Below are 19,435 nucleotides of genomic sequence, written 5' to 3' on the forward strand. Positions count from 1 at the left end.
TTCAGAGACTCTGTCCCTCACCACCCCTTGTTGTAAATACCATTATATAATTAGCACAAAATGAAAGGGTCTCAGAGCCCCCACAAAGTATGCTCCTGCAGCATGATTTCAGATGGGCACGCTCGGTCGCACTGTTTGATCTTCAGTGTTAGGGGCGGATCTTCGGTTGGAGCAGAAGATAGTCGCCCGACCTAAATGCCCCCAAAGCCCTCCCCGAGATGAAAAATAAAATGGTAATTCTTTACTATTTTATCTTTTCATTGTCCAGTCCTGAACTGAGTGACAGGATGGGGTGAGGCCTGCAGAGTGACAGCAGAAGAGAGGGGTAGGCAGATGGCTGCATAAGCACTTTTAAAACAGATTTTATTGAAGATTGTTTACAAGGTGCAGGCCTCTGTACCCCAGAGGTAACCGCAGGGCATTAGAGCCACATCAAATAAAGCACAATCTTGTTTTCAGCTGAAAGAATAAGTCAACCATTACAAAATACAAGGTTAAACATTGCCCCCTCAACCCCTCCCCCTCCCCCAAACCTCCTCCTCCCCCAGCCCCTGCCCCCCCAAGTCCCCTCCCCAGTCTGCATTTGCACTTTTTAAAGCGCACATGTCTCACTCTCTTTTTAGGTCGCGGACTGCATCGCACTGCGTAGCAGTGTGGGCAGAGCTCCGAGATTTAATGTTTCTTAGTAGGGGCTTGAACCCGCCCCTCTTCTCCATTGGCTGGCTTTCTAAACGGAGGCCAGCCATTGGAAGAGCGGGGCGTCACTCTGTTCAAGCCGCGTCTTTTTTGGATTGAGGGGTGTGTTTTTTCGTTTCTTTCTATTTACTTTCTCTCCTCTTCCCATTGGCTGGAATTTTACCTTCCAGCCATTGGGAAGAGGAGAGAACTAAAACACGCCCCTCAGTCCGAAAAATGACCCTGCTTTCTCCGAGGCATTTCTGTCTCGCTTCGAAGAAACGTGGTCGTGGTCCTGTGGGCTCGGCTCTGAGGGAATTCTGCTTTCATCGCACTCCGGATTCTCATGTTTCACTACTGTTCTTATTGTGAAGCGCTCTGACACCTTCGTATAAAGTGCGCGCTATATAAAAACGCATTAAATAAATAAATAAAAAAGTAAACAAAATAAGTGTTTATGTGAGATTCAGGTTATGGTTGTGCGCTTATTCCCCGGTATGATCGCATCTGTACACCCGGCCGCAGCCCTCTCCAGCCCACGCGATATCAATCTCATGACCGAGGCTCCTATAGGCACTGTCTGGCCTCAACGAGTTTACGGGCCGCTTCCGACCCAGCCTGGTCCAAAGATGCTCATTCGGCGGTCAGTCCCCGCCGGTGGACTTTGAGCACTTCGCTTGTTATTGTCCCCGCTCCTCGGACTCGCCCATCCTCAAGTCATGGTCTTGCAGCTGATTGGGTGTCCCAGATGCAGTCTCTGCCAATGCCAGCCTCCGTTACTGAGAAGGTGGGATAATCCACCCTACAGCCGCCGCCTTACCAACAACATCGGGCGGCTCTGTTGCGGGAACAACTGAGTTCCCGAGTCCGGCCACAGTCTGAACTCCGAGCTCCGCAGCCGCTGCCTGCCCATACCGTGCCCAGATATCCATTCCCTCTCGCCGGTAAAACCCTCAACACCATTGCCACTGGTCGGGGAACCCCTGGTGCACCCCCACGCCCGCACCCCGAGACTTCTCTGCACCTCTGGCACAGTGTACGGCAGGCACATTATGGGGCCTTCTGCAGCGCAAACACCCCTCTTCCAGCCTGAGCACCCTCATGTCCGCAGTCCACCCCGAAAGACCCCCCTCACCCCGTGTATCCTCTGCACCCCAATAGAGCCTTTGCCCCTTATCACATCCGAGTGGCCCTGAGACACCCAGAGTCTCTCGGCTGTGAGAGCCCCAGACGTAGGATAGACACGAGTCACAGTCGCTCATCCCCTCTCCATGAAAACACCACACTTTCGTTTGAGCACCCCCAATTCAGATCGAACTCTCTGGTATAGCACCTCAATTGAGCCCTATTGCATCCGAAGACCAACATTTCTCCCAGTTCCCTCCCACCTGCTGTCGCTTGATCACCACTCCTGTTCACTGAGCCACCCCTTAATCTCCCCCGCCCCCGCTGCTCTTACACCCACTCCCCCTTAAGGCTTCCCTCCCCCTGCTTGTGCCAGAGGAGAAGAGGTGCTTCTGCTGTTGAGCTATGATACATCTGCCTGGCTGAGACTGGAAGTGCCCCAGTACAGCAGGCCTATTAAAAGAGATGGCACTGTCTATTTAACAGCAGAGCAGCATGCCTGCTCAGTCCCGTTGAAAGAAAGGAAACTCCGCTGAGAGGGCAGCAAATGGTCAATTTAAAGGACATCAGTCGAGGTAAAGTCTGAAAAGTTCAGCTGCCTGCTCAGATGCGCTGGTCCTGTCCAACTGAAAGCACAGCGCCATTGAAGTACACCCACCCTGTGGAAAAGTGCTTGTACTGTCCACCTAAAAGTACAGCAGTCTTTCTGAGAAGTGCAGGCACAGTACAAATGAAAGAACAGCAGAAACATTCTGGTACTCTCCAACTGACGGCATAGACCCGCACATGAGAATTGCATGTGGTGTTCAGTTTAAGATACACGAGTCCTGCAGAGAAGGTCTATGCTGTAGAACATAAACTTTTCAAAGAGGACGAGTAAAGAAACCACAACGATGGTTCAATGCTCCAGGCGAACGCAAAACGAGGAACAATTTCTACCAGTGGTAGAGTATAGCGCAAGCATTGACTCTAATTTGCACGCCCCCGAAACCTCTCCACTAGAAATAATACCCATTTTCAACTTATCAAAGCACACATTACAGGACACAGGACACAGAACTAGAACTCCTGAAAAAAGGCTTATCTTTTGTACCTAATGTCCGTCCCAACTTCATGGAATTGCAGACAGAACTACTGAGATTCTTCAGATTGATCCGCTTGAAAGCCTTCTTTCAACTACACCCCTCACCTTCCATTAACTCAAATACACCCTTACGCCCACCGTCCACATTCCTCCCCACTGGTAGTATGATTCCATCTGAAATCATAACATTTGAAAAACTAGTTCAAAAAGACCTCTTTGATTTAGAGAAGAAAAAACTGTACATTCCATACAACATCTCCCGGCAGGAGAAGGATGCCATAAGCACGCTGAAGAGCAACTCATCACTCATAATAAAGAGTGTCGACAAAGGAGGTGGAATTGTACTCCAAGATATTGACTCTTACAAAGGCGAAGTCCTACGTCAACTTGGTAACACAGATCACCATCAAAGACTACCGGGTAATCCAACCAAAGATATCCAGGACATCATACTGAAACTCACATCGGACGCATGTGCCGAAGGCTATCTGAGTAAAAAGGAATATCTCTATCTTAATGTAAAAAGTCCCCGCCTACCGGTCATATATACTCTCCCCAAGGTTCATAAAAACATTGACAAACCCCCAGGCAGACCAATTGTCTCAGCCTGTGGTTCAATTTTGGAACCATTGGGTGCGTATCTATACTTCTTCATAAAAGATTTTGTGCCATCTATAGCCTGCTACGTAAGGGATAGTATCAGTATGGCGATGATCAATTTGGTGGAAAACTATCCCTTTGATCCAGCAGTTAACACACTTTGTACCATGGACGTAGAGCCGCTGTACACAAACATCCCCCAGACAGCGGCTCTTCTAGTCATCCAGAAAACCCTTGACTCTCGCCCCCTCCCACATAGGGTCCCTACCCTGTTTATCCTTCAGTTGCTTGAGCTATGCCTCTCCAGAAACTTTTTCACTTTTGATAATGCATATTATCAGCAAATAAAGGGCACTTCCATGGGGGCAATTTTTGCCCCCAATCTGGCTATTCTTTTTATGGATGCGCTAGAAACTGGATCAATTTTGGCGGATAGGAACCCATTTCTACCAGGAATAGTACTCTGGCGTCGTTATATAGACAACACTTTTTTGATCTGGAAGCTGGACATTGCCACACTGAACTTGTTCCTCCACTGGCTAAATAACAATTGTGCAGACTTTACCTTCACTCTTGCTCATGACAAAACACAAATTGCGTTCCTGGATTTAACTATCTTTCACAATGAAGGCGAGTTGTTAACACGCCTTTACAGAAAGCCTACAGAACGTAACACTCTCCTAAGCTAGAACAGCAACCATCCGAGGACTCTGAAAGATTCATTGCCCTATTCTCAATTTCTGAGGATAAGGCGCAATTGCTCTTCCAAAACAGACTATTTCAGGGAAGCCAATATCCTTGCAAACAAACTTAAAACTCGTGGCTACCCAAGACATCTGGTCAAAACCGCATCCAAAAGGGCTTGGTATTGCCCACGCGAGGTTCTACTAACACCAAAGACACGTGATAAGACTGAGAGGATAGCCTGTGTAACCAATTTTTCCCCTATCTCAAATAAAATCAGAAAATCTATTCTAAAGAACTGGCCAACAATAAATGCAGGTCCAATTAACCTAGAAAGACCTCTGTTCGCCTTCCGTAAGAATAGAAATATGAGATATAACTTGATTAGAGCAGCCCTACCAGCCCCCACACCTAAAACAACCATTGAATCCAATTGGGGACTACCACCACTGGTGGGCCATGTGAAATGTGGGTGTTGTAATGTTTTTGATTTCACAATTGAGGCACGCAATTTCTGTCATAATGGTGTAACAATTAGTGAAAGATTTCATTTCAACAGTAATGCCATTATGACAGAAATTGCAATGTTATTTATACAATACTCTGCCCTTGCCCGAAAAGGTATGTGGGCCAAACCACCCAAAAAGCAAAGACCCGCATCTGCCAACATAGGAGCCGCATCAGGTGTGGGACCCCCTAATGCCCCATTGGTAGAGCATTTCTCAGAACTAAACCACACTGCCGATCACATCAAGTGGACAATCCTAAAAGTTGTTAAGTTGCCACAAAGAGGCGGTAACCTGTCCCAACTCCTGAAGCAAGAGGAACTGAAGACTATAATCCAGTTCAACACCATCCAGACCAGATTAAATAGAAGTGAGGACTGGACAACCCTTCAATAGGACATGAACTGTGCACAATCACCGATAGACCTTGTTCACCATCAACTACTTTGACCAGCACGAGCCACACTATAGAATGCCTTTAACTGAGTGGCCTTGATTCCTGCTCTGCAATGCTTCAATGTATCATGTCACAATGTATCATGTCTCTTTTGTACCAAGTCACTGCGCCGTCCTTTGTATTCACTAATTTACACAAGACTGTGGCTCTCCCTTGCGCCAAGGCACATAATACCGAGCAGGTTCCTAAACGTGCCACACTCACTTGCGTCGTAATGGTTTTAATAGTCACCAATTCTAATTCCTTCTGATAGCAGATCAGCCGTTGCTCACTCGAGCCCAACCACCCATTCACGTGACGCGGGCTAAGCCGTGAAAGGCTTCACAATCAATACCCCCTGTTAATTTTGACTTCCTTCATCACTCCAAGATGGCCGCCACGGTGCCCTCAGTTTCTCAGGGCTCTGCATACACCTCTCTCACGTGCTACGGGACGCGATCACATGACCACGCAAGTTATAGCCAATATGGCTCCCGGTTAACCTCAGGCTTCCTATTCAGCGCGGAACTCACAGCGAACCCCCAACGTGGCTAGCCATCATCCAGACATTGGACTAATACCGGGTAAGTCTACTTTCCGCAGGCTTGCCGTTTTCCGCCGAACAAGCCACATACTTAACCCACGCTGTTTTTACCCCCAGCGGATCGGTTTGATCTATTTGACCGCTTTTAAAGCAAGAAGGCACCCCAGCCCGCGTAGCCAGCACGGCTGTCCATTCCGGACATACAGACAGTCCTTTTCCTCATTGAGCCCCTGGTATGTTTTGCGTAATTAGCTATACTACTCGCCAGGTCTCGACCACCGCAGTATCTGTAACCCCTTTTCCCTCCCCCTGCAGTGCAACCCGCCGCCTTTCTCCCCAGCGGATCGTTTTTATTCATTCGACCGCTTCAACGCGAGAAGGCACCTCAGCCCGCGTTGCCAGCACGGATGTCCATTCTGGACACACAGACAGCCCATTTCCTCATTGAGTACTTGGTATGTCTTGCTTAATTATCCATACTACTCGCCACGTCTCGACCACCGCAGCTTCTTTAACCTTTCCCTCCCCTTGCAGTGCCATTAGCGTTATCATACGACCTGCCTATCCAGGAGCCCTGCCACTTGAGCTCTCCCAGCCCTCCAGAACACACAGGGGCAGATTTATGAGGCTGTTGCACCTCTTTGCGCCGCAATTGCGTCACTTTATTTGACGCAACTGCGGCGCAAACAATGCGCCCTATTTACAACGTGACGCATCTAGGAGATGCGTCACGTTGTAAAGCACTGCGCCATAAGGAGGCGTTCCTGCGCAGGGGGGGTGTTCCAGCGCAGGAACGCCTCCTGAAAGTGGCTGAGTGAAATCTATGAGATTTCACTCAGTCACTTTCAGGGCAATGCTGCGTCAAAACTCTGCGCCTGCTTGAAGCAGGCGTAGGTCTTGACGCAGCATTGTGCACATGGTGTACCTCCGAGCCTTGCTGGAGCTGCGTCGCGCTTGCGACGCAACTCCAGCAATGCGCCACATTTCCGGCACAGATGCGTCACGCATCTGTGCCGTTTTTGCACCGTGGTGCGCCGCATTATAAATGCGGCGCACCATGGGTGGCGGAGCTGTGGCGCACTGTGGCGCATGTTAACTGGCGCATCCCTGGGGATGCGCCAGTTAACATAAATCTGCCCCACAGTGTTCGCGTACGCCTTGTGTCCTTACTCAAGCACTACAGAGGTAAACATTAGCTCGCTGATCACAAGCTCACTGCCAGGTTGCCGGTATTCACCACCTTCATTGTTCACAAGCTCACTGCCTTATCGCCGGGTCTTACCATCTGTGTCCGAATTGACATGCCACCATTAGCCACTCGGAAACCATTGGCACATGGTCACTGTATGGTTCCAGTATGCACCAGCCGTAGCAATCACGTGCTCGTTAATAACAAACTCACTGGCTTTTTTTCGGTATTCAGCACCTGGGGCCGACCTGATATGCCACGATGAGCTCCAATGCTTGCTGGTTGGATTTAACCATTACCATATCCAGCATATTGTCACGCTGGCTCCCTTCTCACAACCACGGAGGCCCTAGCTAGTTCTACTCAGTTCCAACCCACTCCCACACTTAACCTATTTAATCAAACAGCACGTCATGGTTGGCACCTAATCACCACTGCGAATCCGAATGTTGGAAAATGCGACATAGCTGACTTCTCGAAACTTAAATCGCATTGTATTTTTGTTCTTTTTCCCCTGTTTTCTTCCCCAACAGGCGTATATATTGTTTAACCAGGCAATTACACTGTTAAGTCCTGAAGATGATCCCTTTTTAACTTGAGCACTGGATCGAAACGTCGACTCCTTTTAGTAGACATACTGCTGACCATTGTACATTATTGTTTGTATGTGCTACTCTGGGTAACACTGATAATATTGATTCCAACAGTGGCCAGATTGCTTAATCTTTTTGCCTGAAGAACCTTTTCTTTCTATTTGCTTTCTTTTCCATTCTTACCTCTCCAGTACGGTGCAGGACTGTGCCTTTCTGCAAAAAATTGTTTGTTGCCAAATGTATTTAAACTCTTAAACACTTGAACTGATCCATAATAAAATCCTTGTCCTGCTGGGCAAAGAAAAATATATAGTAGCCTATTGTGGTCTATATAATACTAGTTTGTTATTTTTTTCAGCTTAGGATCTTTGTTTCTTTAAATAGTAGAACATAAACTTTTCTGAGGCATGCTTGTGCTCTCTATTGAAAACAGGCAATGGCAATGCCACTGTTTGACTAATAACTAAACGTGCATATTCAGTCTCTGATGAGTTTAGGCACTCATTCACTAACTCATCACACATGTGCCCTGTAGCTCTTTCTTCCACATATGCATCCTTCCATTTTCTGACTCATTATTGCATTCACCCACTCACCCGAATTCATTATTTCACTCATGATTAGTAAAACACACACTCAATGTAAGCAAACATATGCAAGATACATTTACACAAAAGCAGAAAAAAGTTTAAAAAAATGCTTTGCATTAAAGAATAAGGTAAACATAACTGTGGGTGGCCATCTTGGAATGGTATAGTGTATAGTTTATCATTGTTTGAAGATTCCAACATGGCGACTCATTTAGAAGCAATATCTCAGCCATCTTAGAATAGTGAACCAGTGATGCACCAAGGACAATACCATTGCACGAACACTGCAATAGGTCTCGCATTTGCGAGAGATTAAGCTATTGGCATTGTAAATGACAATGCCATTTATTTATCGGTTTTCAAAACCAACACATAAATAAAAAAATTGTCATTTACAATTCCAATAGCTTGGAACGTAATCGGAATAATCTCATGATGGGCAATGTCAAATGCTACTGATGAATCCAAAAATATCTTGAGCACTGACATCCAATGAGATATATGATATATGATATGTGTGGCTGTGTGTGTGTGTGTGGCCCTGTGTGGATAGCTTTTTTTGTTGGTGGCTCTATGTGTGGGTGGCTCTGTCTGTGTGAGGGTGGCTCTGTGTAGGTGGCTCTATGTGAATGACTGTGTGAGGGTGGCTCTGTGTAGGTGGCTCTATGTGAATGACTCTGTGTGGGTGGCTCTGTATGTGTGTGTGGGTGGCTTTGTGTGTGTGGATCTGTGTGGGTGTAAATGCAATAGGTCATGCATTTGCGAGCGATTAAGCTATTGGCATTGTAAATGACAATGCCATTTATTTAACGATTAAGCTATTGGCAATGTAAATGACAATGCCATTTATTTATGATTTAAAAAAATAAAATAAAAATGTCATGAGCAATGCCAATAGCTCTACCTTTAATAATGCCGAGACCATTGCATTGTAAATGCTTGTTTGTTTTTTTACAGAGTTTTATATAGCGTGAATTAGACCCGAATCGGGTATCAGAGCACTTTACATAGCACCAGTTGCATTACATGAGGACACATTCATTGTTTTCTTAGGCACGGGGAGATTAAGTGAATTGCCCAGAATCACAGGATGTTCAGCGTCATTGCCGAGACTCAAACCTGTTCCCCAGATTCGTGGTCGACCGCCCTAGCCGTTAAGCCAACTCCTTTCCCCTCCTCTCTTTGGCCATCCGTCTTGGGACGGCCAGCCAGACATGCACACTTTAAACCTCTCACTCAGCTGTCTTAAGACAGCTGGGTTTAGAGTAAGTGCAGACCTCCAGAGTGCTGTGGAGTGCCGAGTGAGGCTGCTCCCTTCAATCAGGGAGCTGCTCACATTCTGCATGTGAGCAACGCTAGAATTGGGCAAGGGAATTTTCTCGTTCCCGCAGCCCTGCACTGAAGAAAGAAGAGGTCCGGGGCGCCCACCCCTCCCCTCCTCCCCTTAGATGAAAGCTGCCACTGATGTCTGTGGAAACCTTTAAAATAAAAAAGCACACTTTTAAATCTTATGACTGCACAAATGCGTGACCTATGTCATTTTGATTTAGGGTGATTGTATTTTTTGTGCTCCATATAGCAATACTAATTGGACAACAAGAATTGAATAAAAGTACAAAGCACTGTGCTAAACAGAATAGTAAAGGAGAGAATAATGTAACACAGTCTTTTAACCCCTTCCATGCTCATGACGAGCTCAGCTCGTCATGAGGCACAGTTGAGCTGTGCTGATGACGAGCTGAGCTCGTCATGACACCAGCAAATTGGCAATTTTCAGCACAGGGGAAAAATAACCACAGCAGCGATGTTAGCATAGTGTGCAATCCCGGACTCAAATCCTGGTTTACCCACTTTACCAAACTGTGTGAACCACAGCTCATTACTCCAGTTCACTATTCATCATTTTCCTTAACCACCCAGTGTGAGAGCACATAAGTAATTCATTATTGGAACTTCACTCTACAAAAACCTAATTTATTTATGGTTGATTTAAAATTATTTTGCAATGCAGTGGTTGCCCACCCTTAAGGGTGGAGGGTCCACGCCCTGCCACGTTTTTCCGACTTAAAGAGTGTCAGTCAGACTGAGGGAAGGTCAGCCTGACAGGCTCTTTATTTTCAGTTTAAGCAGCCAGGAGCTTGACAAGTGCTGAATGAGCAGGTTCCTGGCTGCCTGAGCTGAACTTTGCCGGGCTGAAGTTGGCACAGCTTCTGTGGGCGTGACCTTTTCAGCCTGGCAAAGCACTTGGAAGACCTCGCCCTCATGATGAGGAGGGAGTGCTAGTGATTGCCTCGGACCTGGGTGTTTCAGTTTTAAGCCCTGAAGTTCCCAGGGACGAGTGTCCATCACCGACGCCTCATCCCAGAATGGGGTGGGGTCAGTAACTCTCACTGACCCAAATCCCAACCTGTGACGACGTTGGGACTGCCACCTCCTCTCATTGGATGACCTAACCTCAGGTCAGCCAATGAGAGGAGGTGGAAGGCCCACCCCTCCTGGAACCTCCAAGGCTTCCCTTCAGAAAAGCTGCGGAAGATAAGTGTTATGTGTTTATGCAAGGTTTGGTGGCATGTGTGTACGTATGAATGAATGCATATGTATATGAGAGTGTGTGTGTGTATGCATGGGCAGCGGCTGCCAGTAATTTTAAGAGGGAGGGTGTGGACGGGACACACACACACAAACTCACACATATGCATTCACACACACATCCATTCACAACACTCACTACCAAGTATTCATACATACACGCATGCACCAAACATTAATTTTAAAAAACAAAATCACACTTACCTACCTCGGAGGTCCCAGGATGGTTGGCACTGGTGCCATCTATCATTGCTGACCTAAGTCAGGCAATGAGGGGAGGCAGCAGTCTCCACTCGTAACAGAGTGGAATGGGGTCAGTGAGAGTTGGTGACTCCACCCTACTCTGTTACAAGGTGTCACTGATTGACACTCGGCCCTAGGCACTCAAGGGCTTAAATTTGAAGCACTAGGTCTGTGGCAATCAGTAATGCTCCCCCTCGAAATCAGGGGGAGGGACTCGAGAACCTTTGCTGAGCTGAGGATGTCATGCCAACAGGAGCTGCGACATCCTCAGCACAGCAAAGTTCAGCTGAGGCAGCCAGGAGCCTTCACACTTATAATTCATGTCTAGCTCCTGGTTGCCTGACCTGAAAATAAAGAACAGGCAGCAGCTGTGCATGGGTGTGTGTGTGGGGGGGGGGGGGCATGTGGGGCACTCTGCCCCTCTTTTTGCTCGAATTACTGGTTAATATTTAACAGCAATATATGCTGTATAAATAGAGAAAATGACAAACTGACACATTTTGGGTAACTTACAGCAACATCACAAGGTCATAGGGATATTCTTGAATGTTTCATGTTTAAAAAATCTTAATTTCAATAAATGTCACTTATCTCATCAGTATAAGTATACTTATTTAATTGAGACACTGAGAAATGTTGAAAAATAGATTTTTTTTTCCATTCAGTCTATCATATTTTTTCATGACATTTGTTGCCAGATTTATTCCAGCTTCCAACACCCCACCACACCAACATCCCTCTCCCACCTCTTACTGTAAATGTATTATATCCTTCGCCAATGTACTGAACAAGTATTTGCAATGCAATAGGTCTTGCATTTGCAAGAGTTTGAGATATTGGAATTGTAAATGACAAAGCCTTTTATTTATCTGTTTTGATAATTAACACATAAATAAAAGGTATTGTCATTTACAATGCCAATAGCTAAAACTCTTGTAAATGCGAGATCTATTTTGTTTCAAAGAGACGGCCGTCATTGACCCGGGCTGCTTGGAAAGTTAAAGCGCGCATTGGCCCGCTGAATGTTGCAGGAAAGCATTTTGTGCCTTCAGTAGGAGAAACTCATTAAAGAAAATAGTGCTTACAGACTAAATGAGACATACTGTGTACCAACAGAAGTAAAAGGGCCAGTCCTCATGGGAGGTTCCAAATGAAGACAAGGCGGAACTAAGGAGGTACTAACAGGACTATTAACGAATCAGAATCCAGCATTTATGAAGGACAATGACAGAAGCCAATGACAAATATGGGCAGAGAGTGGACGGGGCATCAAGCCCATATTCGAATTCTGCATGCCTCCTAAAAACATGAGACAGAAAGCGGGAAAAGGGAGCTGTAAATGACCCCACCCCCGCACATGGCAGAGGGACTAGCTGTGAAAATATCTGCACAGAGGCTGTCTATGTTGTACTGCTGCTATGCACTAGTGACCCTCATTAAAAATGAAAACTCTTGCAGCCAGACCAATTGAGATTACCACTGCATGTTTTCTTCAAAGTTCCAACAATGAACAAGCAAATTCATTCTTTTCTTCTAATTTGTGGTGCAGAGTCAGTGGAAAGGTTGTGGTCTGCAGTAAAGTAATGGTTGTGTTTGTATCCACTGAACATGTCCTATTTACCTTATGGTTATAGAAGTGGCCATTAATTGAAAATCGGTGGCGCTTCATCTTGCGGCTTTCCCCCGGGCTTCGGTATTTTGATCTCATCATCACTGTGAAACTTGCATCACTCCTCGTCCGCATCAGCCGGGGCACTCCGTCTCCACAAGAACCTGCAAGTAGATATAGTGAGGAGCTCTGCCTCTTTGCTAGGGTTTAGCTTCTTATTCATATACAGATGAGTGAGGTGACCGGTAGTGAGAACTTCATGAAATGATCAATACTATGGGCGGGGTCAATGTGACTTGCTCAGTTTTGGTAAAATGATTGGCCGACCTTGACCCTACGTGGCTCACCGAACTACTTCCTCCCAATAATAGCCCTAAACCATAATCTTAATCAAGAGCACTGCCTTATGTGTTACTTTACACAACCTCCTCTCCCACTTTGGATGTGAGGGCCCCTTCCTCCCCCCCAAACTCTCTTTTCTGCCAATGTGTCTGGATTATTCGCACAGGTTTACAGTGACAAAATTGTGTATGCGTTTCCTACAGATCTGAAAAACGATGACCACTTCTGTAAGTTAATTTAAAAACTTGGATCTGCATTACTCACATGAAGAGTGGTCCTCACACTCTGACATATTGAAGGAGTTATTGTTTGATTCATGAAATGGCTGTTTCTCTTCCTCAGAGGAGATCATGTTTCTGGAACACATAAAAACTGAATTGTTGGAAAACAAATGAATAATTTCTTGAGGCTGTAGAACACACCAAACCTTGTTTTGCCAAGATAATTTTTAACCACAGGATAAGCCCAGTGCCATCCACCGTGAGCTAGAAAACTGACAAAGACTAGTGCCATTTTTTAGCAACATTTTGAGCATAGTATTAGCAAGTGGCATCCTATTGAATGCTTAGAAATATGGATGACATGGAGCACTATGCTCAAAACTGTAATCAGTGGCGTAGCAAGGAGGGTGGACCGTCTCCCACCACCCCCTCACACATACCATTGGTGGTTGCTGGGCCTCACACCAGCACCCCCCCCCCCCCCCCCCCCCCCCCCCCAGCCATCGCGGGGATCCATCAGCAACCCCCTTGCTCTAAGGTGCTGACTAAAATGAAGGCAAGCATAACGGACGAATGAGTGGCCACGTTTGAGTCTGACTCGGTTTATAAAAGTTTTTTTTCCGTGAATATATATGTATAAATGCACACACACAAATATATATATCAATACAAAACCCTTTCAGGCATCGAGTGGGGCTTAAATTATGCAAAAAGAAGCAGAGAACTCGGGTAGTCTCAAGTTTAGATGGAAAGCAGCTCCAGTATAGAGTACTCTCAACAAAAGAGCGACTCCTAAACTTGAGAGCTACCCAGAGTTCTCTGCTTCTTTTTTTGCATAATTTATGCATCACTCTATGCCTGAAAGGGTTTTATTTTGACTTATACTGGGTGCTTCCTTGTGTCTGGACGGGGCTATGCCTCTCCGAAGAGCTCTGATGAGGGCGAGGCACGTGTCAGGGGTTGCTTTTATTAATTTCAGGTTGGTTGGGATGGTATTTTACCAATCCAAAGATGTAATACTGTGCCTGGAGTGGTGAAGGGCTTTTGCCATTTCACAGCTTGGCGTGGATAGCACTGTGCTAGTCCCATGCTTAAAGACTTTTCTGTAGTAATGGTAAAATACTTTTTCCCTTTCTATCTTGGTGCATACTGGAGGTACCTGGTGGGCTAGTTGGCCCCCAAGGACCTTCAGCATTGAGGAGGAATTAATTCTCCAACTTAAAACAAGCCACAGGGCGTGCTTGCAGACATGTCACCTCAGGCCACGCCCCCTTCCTTCACCATTGTGCGAGTTGTAAGTTGGGGAATTAATTCTCTTTCAATACTGAGGGTCCGTGAGGGCCAACTAGCCCAACAGGTATCTCCAGTATGCGCCAGGGAGCTGCATTGCAGACAGGTGTTCAAAGGCCACACCTCTTTTTGCAGCTCTCTGCAACGCAGCTCTGTGGCGCTTAATGGAGGTACCTAGTGGGCTAGTTTGATCATAGGGACCCTTAGGATTCAAGAGGACTTAATCTCTCAACTTAGAACGGCCACAGGGTGCGTTTACACAGAGGTGAAGGGAGGGGACAGGGCCTGAGGTGACGTGTGCAAACACGCCCTGTGGCACGTTTAAAGTTGTGGAAATAATTCCCCTTCAATCCTGAGGGCTCCGGGGGCCAACTAGCCCACCAGGTGCTTCCAGTAAGCACCACTGCACTGTGTTGCAGAGAGGTGGTCTAGGCCGTGCCCCTTTTTACACCTCTCTGCAACGCAGCTATGAGTGAGGTCACTGACCATGTCATGAGTGATGTAATATGTGACATCATCAGCAGTGCATTGCGGGCACGCGAGTTATAGTTAGCTGAACTAAGTATAACGGGGGAATTTCAATGGTTTTGTACGAGTGAAATGTCCAGCTAACTATAACGCCCCTGAAACCTATGTTTTTTTTAGTGAATTTCTAAGGTTTTTTAAATGCGAATTCCTAACTATAACGTGCCAGGAACCTAGGTTTTCTTCAGTGAATATATTATATATATATATATATATATATATATAATGCACACACACATTTTGAACAGTAGAGATTCAAGTAAGGAGATTCATATCCCCCCCCCCCCTCACCCCTTGCAAACGATTTATAAAACAGAAGAGGAACCAGACGGTTAAACATCAAATACAATATGTCTAATAATAGGGTGAGAAAACTAGAACAGAGTAGACAACTGGACCGGAGCTTGCCAAGTGGCAGGGCATCCAAGGGGGGGGGGTAAGGTTGTCAATCCAGTGAAAGCGAGTGCGATACTATGATTGCGTAAGGGGGCTGGAATTTTCCAAAAATGACAGCTACCTTTTTGCTGTAGTGGACAGCGAGTCCTTAAACACAACTTGGCTGCATGTTTGGTCTTGTGAGCACGTTATAGCACCTGTGCTTTGCTGTTCTTGTTATTCTTTGTCCAGGACAATGAACAGGATGTCCTACCAGTGATTAAAGGGAAGTGGGGTCGTGGGATGTTTATTTTCAAGCTTCCCACGTGTCACTTCAGATAGCTCCGCGTAGGACCTCCGTGGGTTCGTAGATTCCAGACTAGGGGAACAATGTGCCCTTGCAGTGCCACGAGCTGATACACTCGCCCCTGGAAGTTTCAGAACTTCCCTCCATCGTTAAGGTGAGGTGGGAAAGCCGCAACCAACGCTGCAGCAGCAGGACAGAGATCAAACTGTCTTTAAAGGTGACTTTGTAGATCTCACTGACTTTAGTGAGTATGATAATGCTGTTGGTTCTACTTTGCTGAATTCTTTTTAGTTCACGCATAGGTAATCTATTTTTGCTCTCTATATATATCGTCTGTGTTGCAGGAATTCGGAGTCTAAATCGTGATAAAAATTACAAGAAGTGTCATGAAGCAGCAGTGGTTGGCACAACCCTCTGAATTTAGGGGCAGATTTACAAGCCCCGTGCGCCGCCGGTGCATCACGTTGCGTGACACACCGGTGGCCCAGCCTGCTAAGGGATATTTACAAGCACAGGTAAAGTCACCCTGCGTGACTTAACCTGTGCTTGTAAATATTGCCCCTGTTTACGCAGCACTTTGTGTGTTAGGAGCGGGACATAGGCCATAGGGGTGGCGTAGCCAAGCAAAACCAGGAGAAATGTTTTCATTTCTCCTCGTTTTTTCCTCTTTCAATGCGTGCTGCATTCTACAGCACGCATTGAAAGAGGAAAATGCCTGCAGTGATTGCTTTTGTGCAGGAAGAGGCCCCTTCCTTCACAAAAGCAATGTCCCCATGGCGCAGGCATCCTTGCACCATGGTGCAAGGGTGCCGGGGCATGGCAGCTGTTTCTGCGCCAGCGCTGGGGAGAGCACAGGAATGCGACATATCCTTGTATATATGTCGCATTCCTGTGCTCTGAAAGTGCAGCAGCGTGGCGCAGCCAAAGGGCTTGCGGTGCCGCGCTGCGGCACTTTCTTGTAGATCTGCCCCTTGGAGTTGTGTATCTGGTCTCTCTCAATGGCGTCAAAGTGTTTGGAAAACAAACTTTCAGAGCTAGTTTAACGGACTTTGGGACAACCTAACAACTCCAAATTTCCCAAACATTAGGGAATTAAAGAAGAGCCAGCAACACGGCTACAAACTGGCTTTTAGAGTACATTGAAGGAGACATCTCTCGATTACTTGTGCAGCCAGGCCATTGGATTCAAGTCCATCTATTGTTTTTTCTGCCATTTCCTGGTTATCAGACCTCATTGAGGGGACTGGGGGAGCGCTGTGTAGGGATGTAGGACATCACAACGCATGCTTTTACCATGCATGCTTTTACATCACAACTTTTACAACACATGCCTTTACAAAAAAATAGTGTTGAGGGGTGCTGGATAGTGAATAGTTTAATTTACTATTCCAACTCCAGTCCCCGTGGATAGTAGGGAAGGTGTTGGATAGTAAATTAGATCTATTACCTATCCTAGAGCGCCCCCCAGAGCAATGCGTTGTAATGGTTTGCGTTGTAAAAGTTGCGATGTAAAAGCACTGTGTAGTAAAAGTTGCGTTGTAAAGGATGTTTCCCGCTGTGTAGATATGGGTTACTGGGGCTTGACCATGGTGAGTGAGGTAATTTACAACTGGCGTCCATCCTACTATACCTCTGCAAACTGGACTAAGGAAAAGCCTTTCCACGCTTGACTCTCAGGGTAGAGAGGGAAAGCAGGGCAAGGAGCTCAACAATGAACCAAAAGACGAATGTCCAGCCTAGTGCTTGTCTTTTAGTAAAAAGCAAGTGCTTTAGTTACACAACAAAAGTAAAGACTGCACAATTCAATGATTAACACAGGGTTTAATAACTAGTTCGGTTCTTCAAATATCGACATTCCCTCCTGACTAATGTCCTAACCCCATCCAGGTAACTACCAGGCGCTGTAATCCCCAATACTGGTGGCTGAGGCATGAATTAGGCATAGGTGCAGGTTATCACAGTCTCTCCCTGTCAGGGTCAGAGCGTAACCGAGTCACTCGATCTCACCCGTGATCTCTATCGGGGAGCAAGTATCAATTATAGGGTGCACCCTCGTTCAGCTGCTCCAGAGCTCTGTGCAAACCTTGAACACTCGCTTCTTCAGATTGGGTGGCAGGCCAGGCGCAGTCCTCAATTGCAGGGCTGCACTCAGGCCGCTAGTGCTTGCAGAAGACAGCAAAGGCCAGCAAAATATATGGTCTCGCTGACTGCACAGATTCTTTTTGGTGGTGTACCAGCATGACTTCCACTGCCAAGCAGACATTCAATCGTGAGCCTCTGTGGTGGTCCCCCATGTAGACCAGGCATTCAAGGGCAAGGTGCAGTTGTGGCCACGTAGGCTGATCAGACAGTCAGTGGCCCAATGCATTTGCAGATTCTCAAGCTGATCAGTTATTTAGTGGCGAAGTGCGGCTACACCATGTGAGCAAGGTCAAGGTGGACAGCGGGTAGAGCCTAGCCAGGTTGGTTACAGCCTTTGGTTCAGTTCTTGGTCAAAAACCGCATAGAGACAAAAAGGCCCCCCAGGATTTGGGTTGCTCCATGCTCTGTCAGTGTCTGCTTTCTCCTAGTGCTCCACACAGCAAGGACATGCTGCACTTCTCCTCATTCACAGTCTGTCCTCCTGCAAGGTCAGGCACACTCCTTCCCTCTCTCAGTAGGCCAGTTGATTTCTAAGCACCAGGGAGCTTCTCCAGCAGAAAGTACAGGCATCAGAGAGACTGGCTGTCAAGCAGACACCAGCCCAGCAACGCAGTAGCTCTTTGTGGACTCAGCAGAGCACTTCGTTCCTTAGTCACAAAGAGCTTGGAACTGAAACGAGAATTGGTTTGGATCTCACTTTTATACACAATTTCTAAACAGACTTTGGATCTATTGTCTCAAAATGAAGAATCAGTGTGGAGTCTATTTCAAGTGCCTTTCTCAGGCTGCTCCCCAGAAGCAGCCTTCGTATACAGTAATGCTTTTCACAGCAGGTGACACTGGGATTGTCTCTAAACTAGAGCACCCACAACACTCGCACAATGAAGAATGAGGTTTCTGCTGGCTGTCAGCATTTCTAATGCAGTTGTTTGGGACAAAGGGCAGGTTTGACCTAGACACTTCTTCGCCACGAGAAGAAACAACAGTCCCACCCTTCATCTCTACCATGTACCAAAGATCAGTGCTCAGGAAGAACTAGTTAGCAGCAATTTGGTTACAAAGTCTTAATGCAACTCCTAAAGGTAACCATGTCTCTGCCTTCCTTACTTCAGTGTCTGTATTGCCACCCTCCAGCCACAGGAGCGCAGGAAATACACTTCCACTGTCACTCAAACGCTAAATCCTACTATCACACATATATCGCTGCCTTACTATACGTGTACTTGACATATATATCATGTAAGGACAAGGTTCTGGATGACACAGTGGAGAAGTGTGGCTCACTGGTTAGAGGAGGCATACCCTGAAGCAGAGGTCAGACCCGGGACCAGGGTTCGATTCCCGACGTGGCAGGGTCTTGAGCCCAATTGTCCACGGACTCGATAATTCTCGCTTCGGTGCCCACTAAGCACGAGTTCACACTATGCAGCTCTGGGCAATAAGCTTGCTTAATCTCCACAATGGCCCCCCCGCGGCAGGATGCCTGGCTTTCACCTTGGGGATACCCAGTACGGGTTCTCACATGGAAAAGCCAGGACGGGTTCCCAATGCAAGCGCCGAGATGCCCTAGGGTAAGTCGAGCGCTATATAAGAACACACATACATACATACATACATAACATAGAATCTTTTACACGAGCGATCAGTACAGAAAGGTCACTCACTGACAGACAGAAAGGTCAGGTCAAGCTATAAATTCACAAACCATGGTATGCAGTCACCGCTGCTTTACGTGTAACACTCAAGACAAGGACAGTAGTTCTCTA

The 19,435-nt window shown here is 46.6% G+C and overlaps 1 protein-coding gene across 1 annotated transcript in view; it reads right to left on the reverse strand.

Moving 5' to 3' along the window:
• Positions 1-19,435, reverse strand: part of RASSF4 (Ras association domain family member 4) — a 568,816-nt gene that overhangs the window by 23,618 nt on the left and 525,763 nt on the right. Inside the window, exons 6-7 of the mRNA XM_086921856.1 lie at positions 13,074-13,165; positions 12,480-12,631 (exon numbers count right to left, since the gene is read on the reverse strand). Of these exons, the coding sequence (XP_086777982.1) occupies positions 12,480-12,631; positions 13,074-13,165 (244 nt within the window). The remainder of the gene's footprint in view (positions 1-12,479; positions 12,632-13,073; positions 13,166-19,435) is intronic.

This window comes from Lissotriton vulgaris, chromosome 5 (genome assembly GCF_964263255.1).
Source record: "Lissotriton vulgaris chromosome 5, aLisVul1.2, whole genome shotgun sequence".
In the NCBI taxonomy this organism is placed as follows: domain Eukaryota; kingdom Metazoa; phylum Chordata; class Amphibia; order Caudata; family Salamandridae; genus Lissotriton; species Lissotriton vulgaris.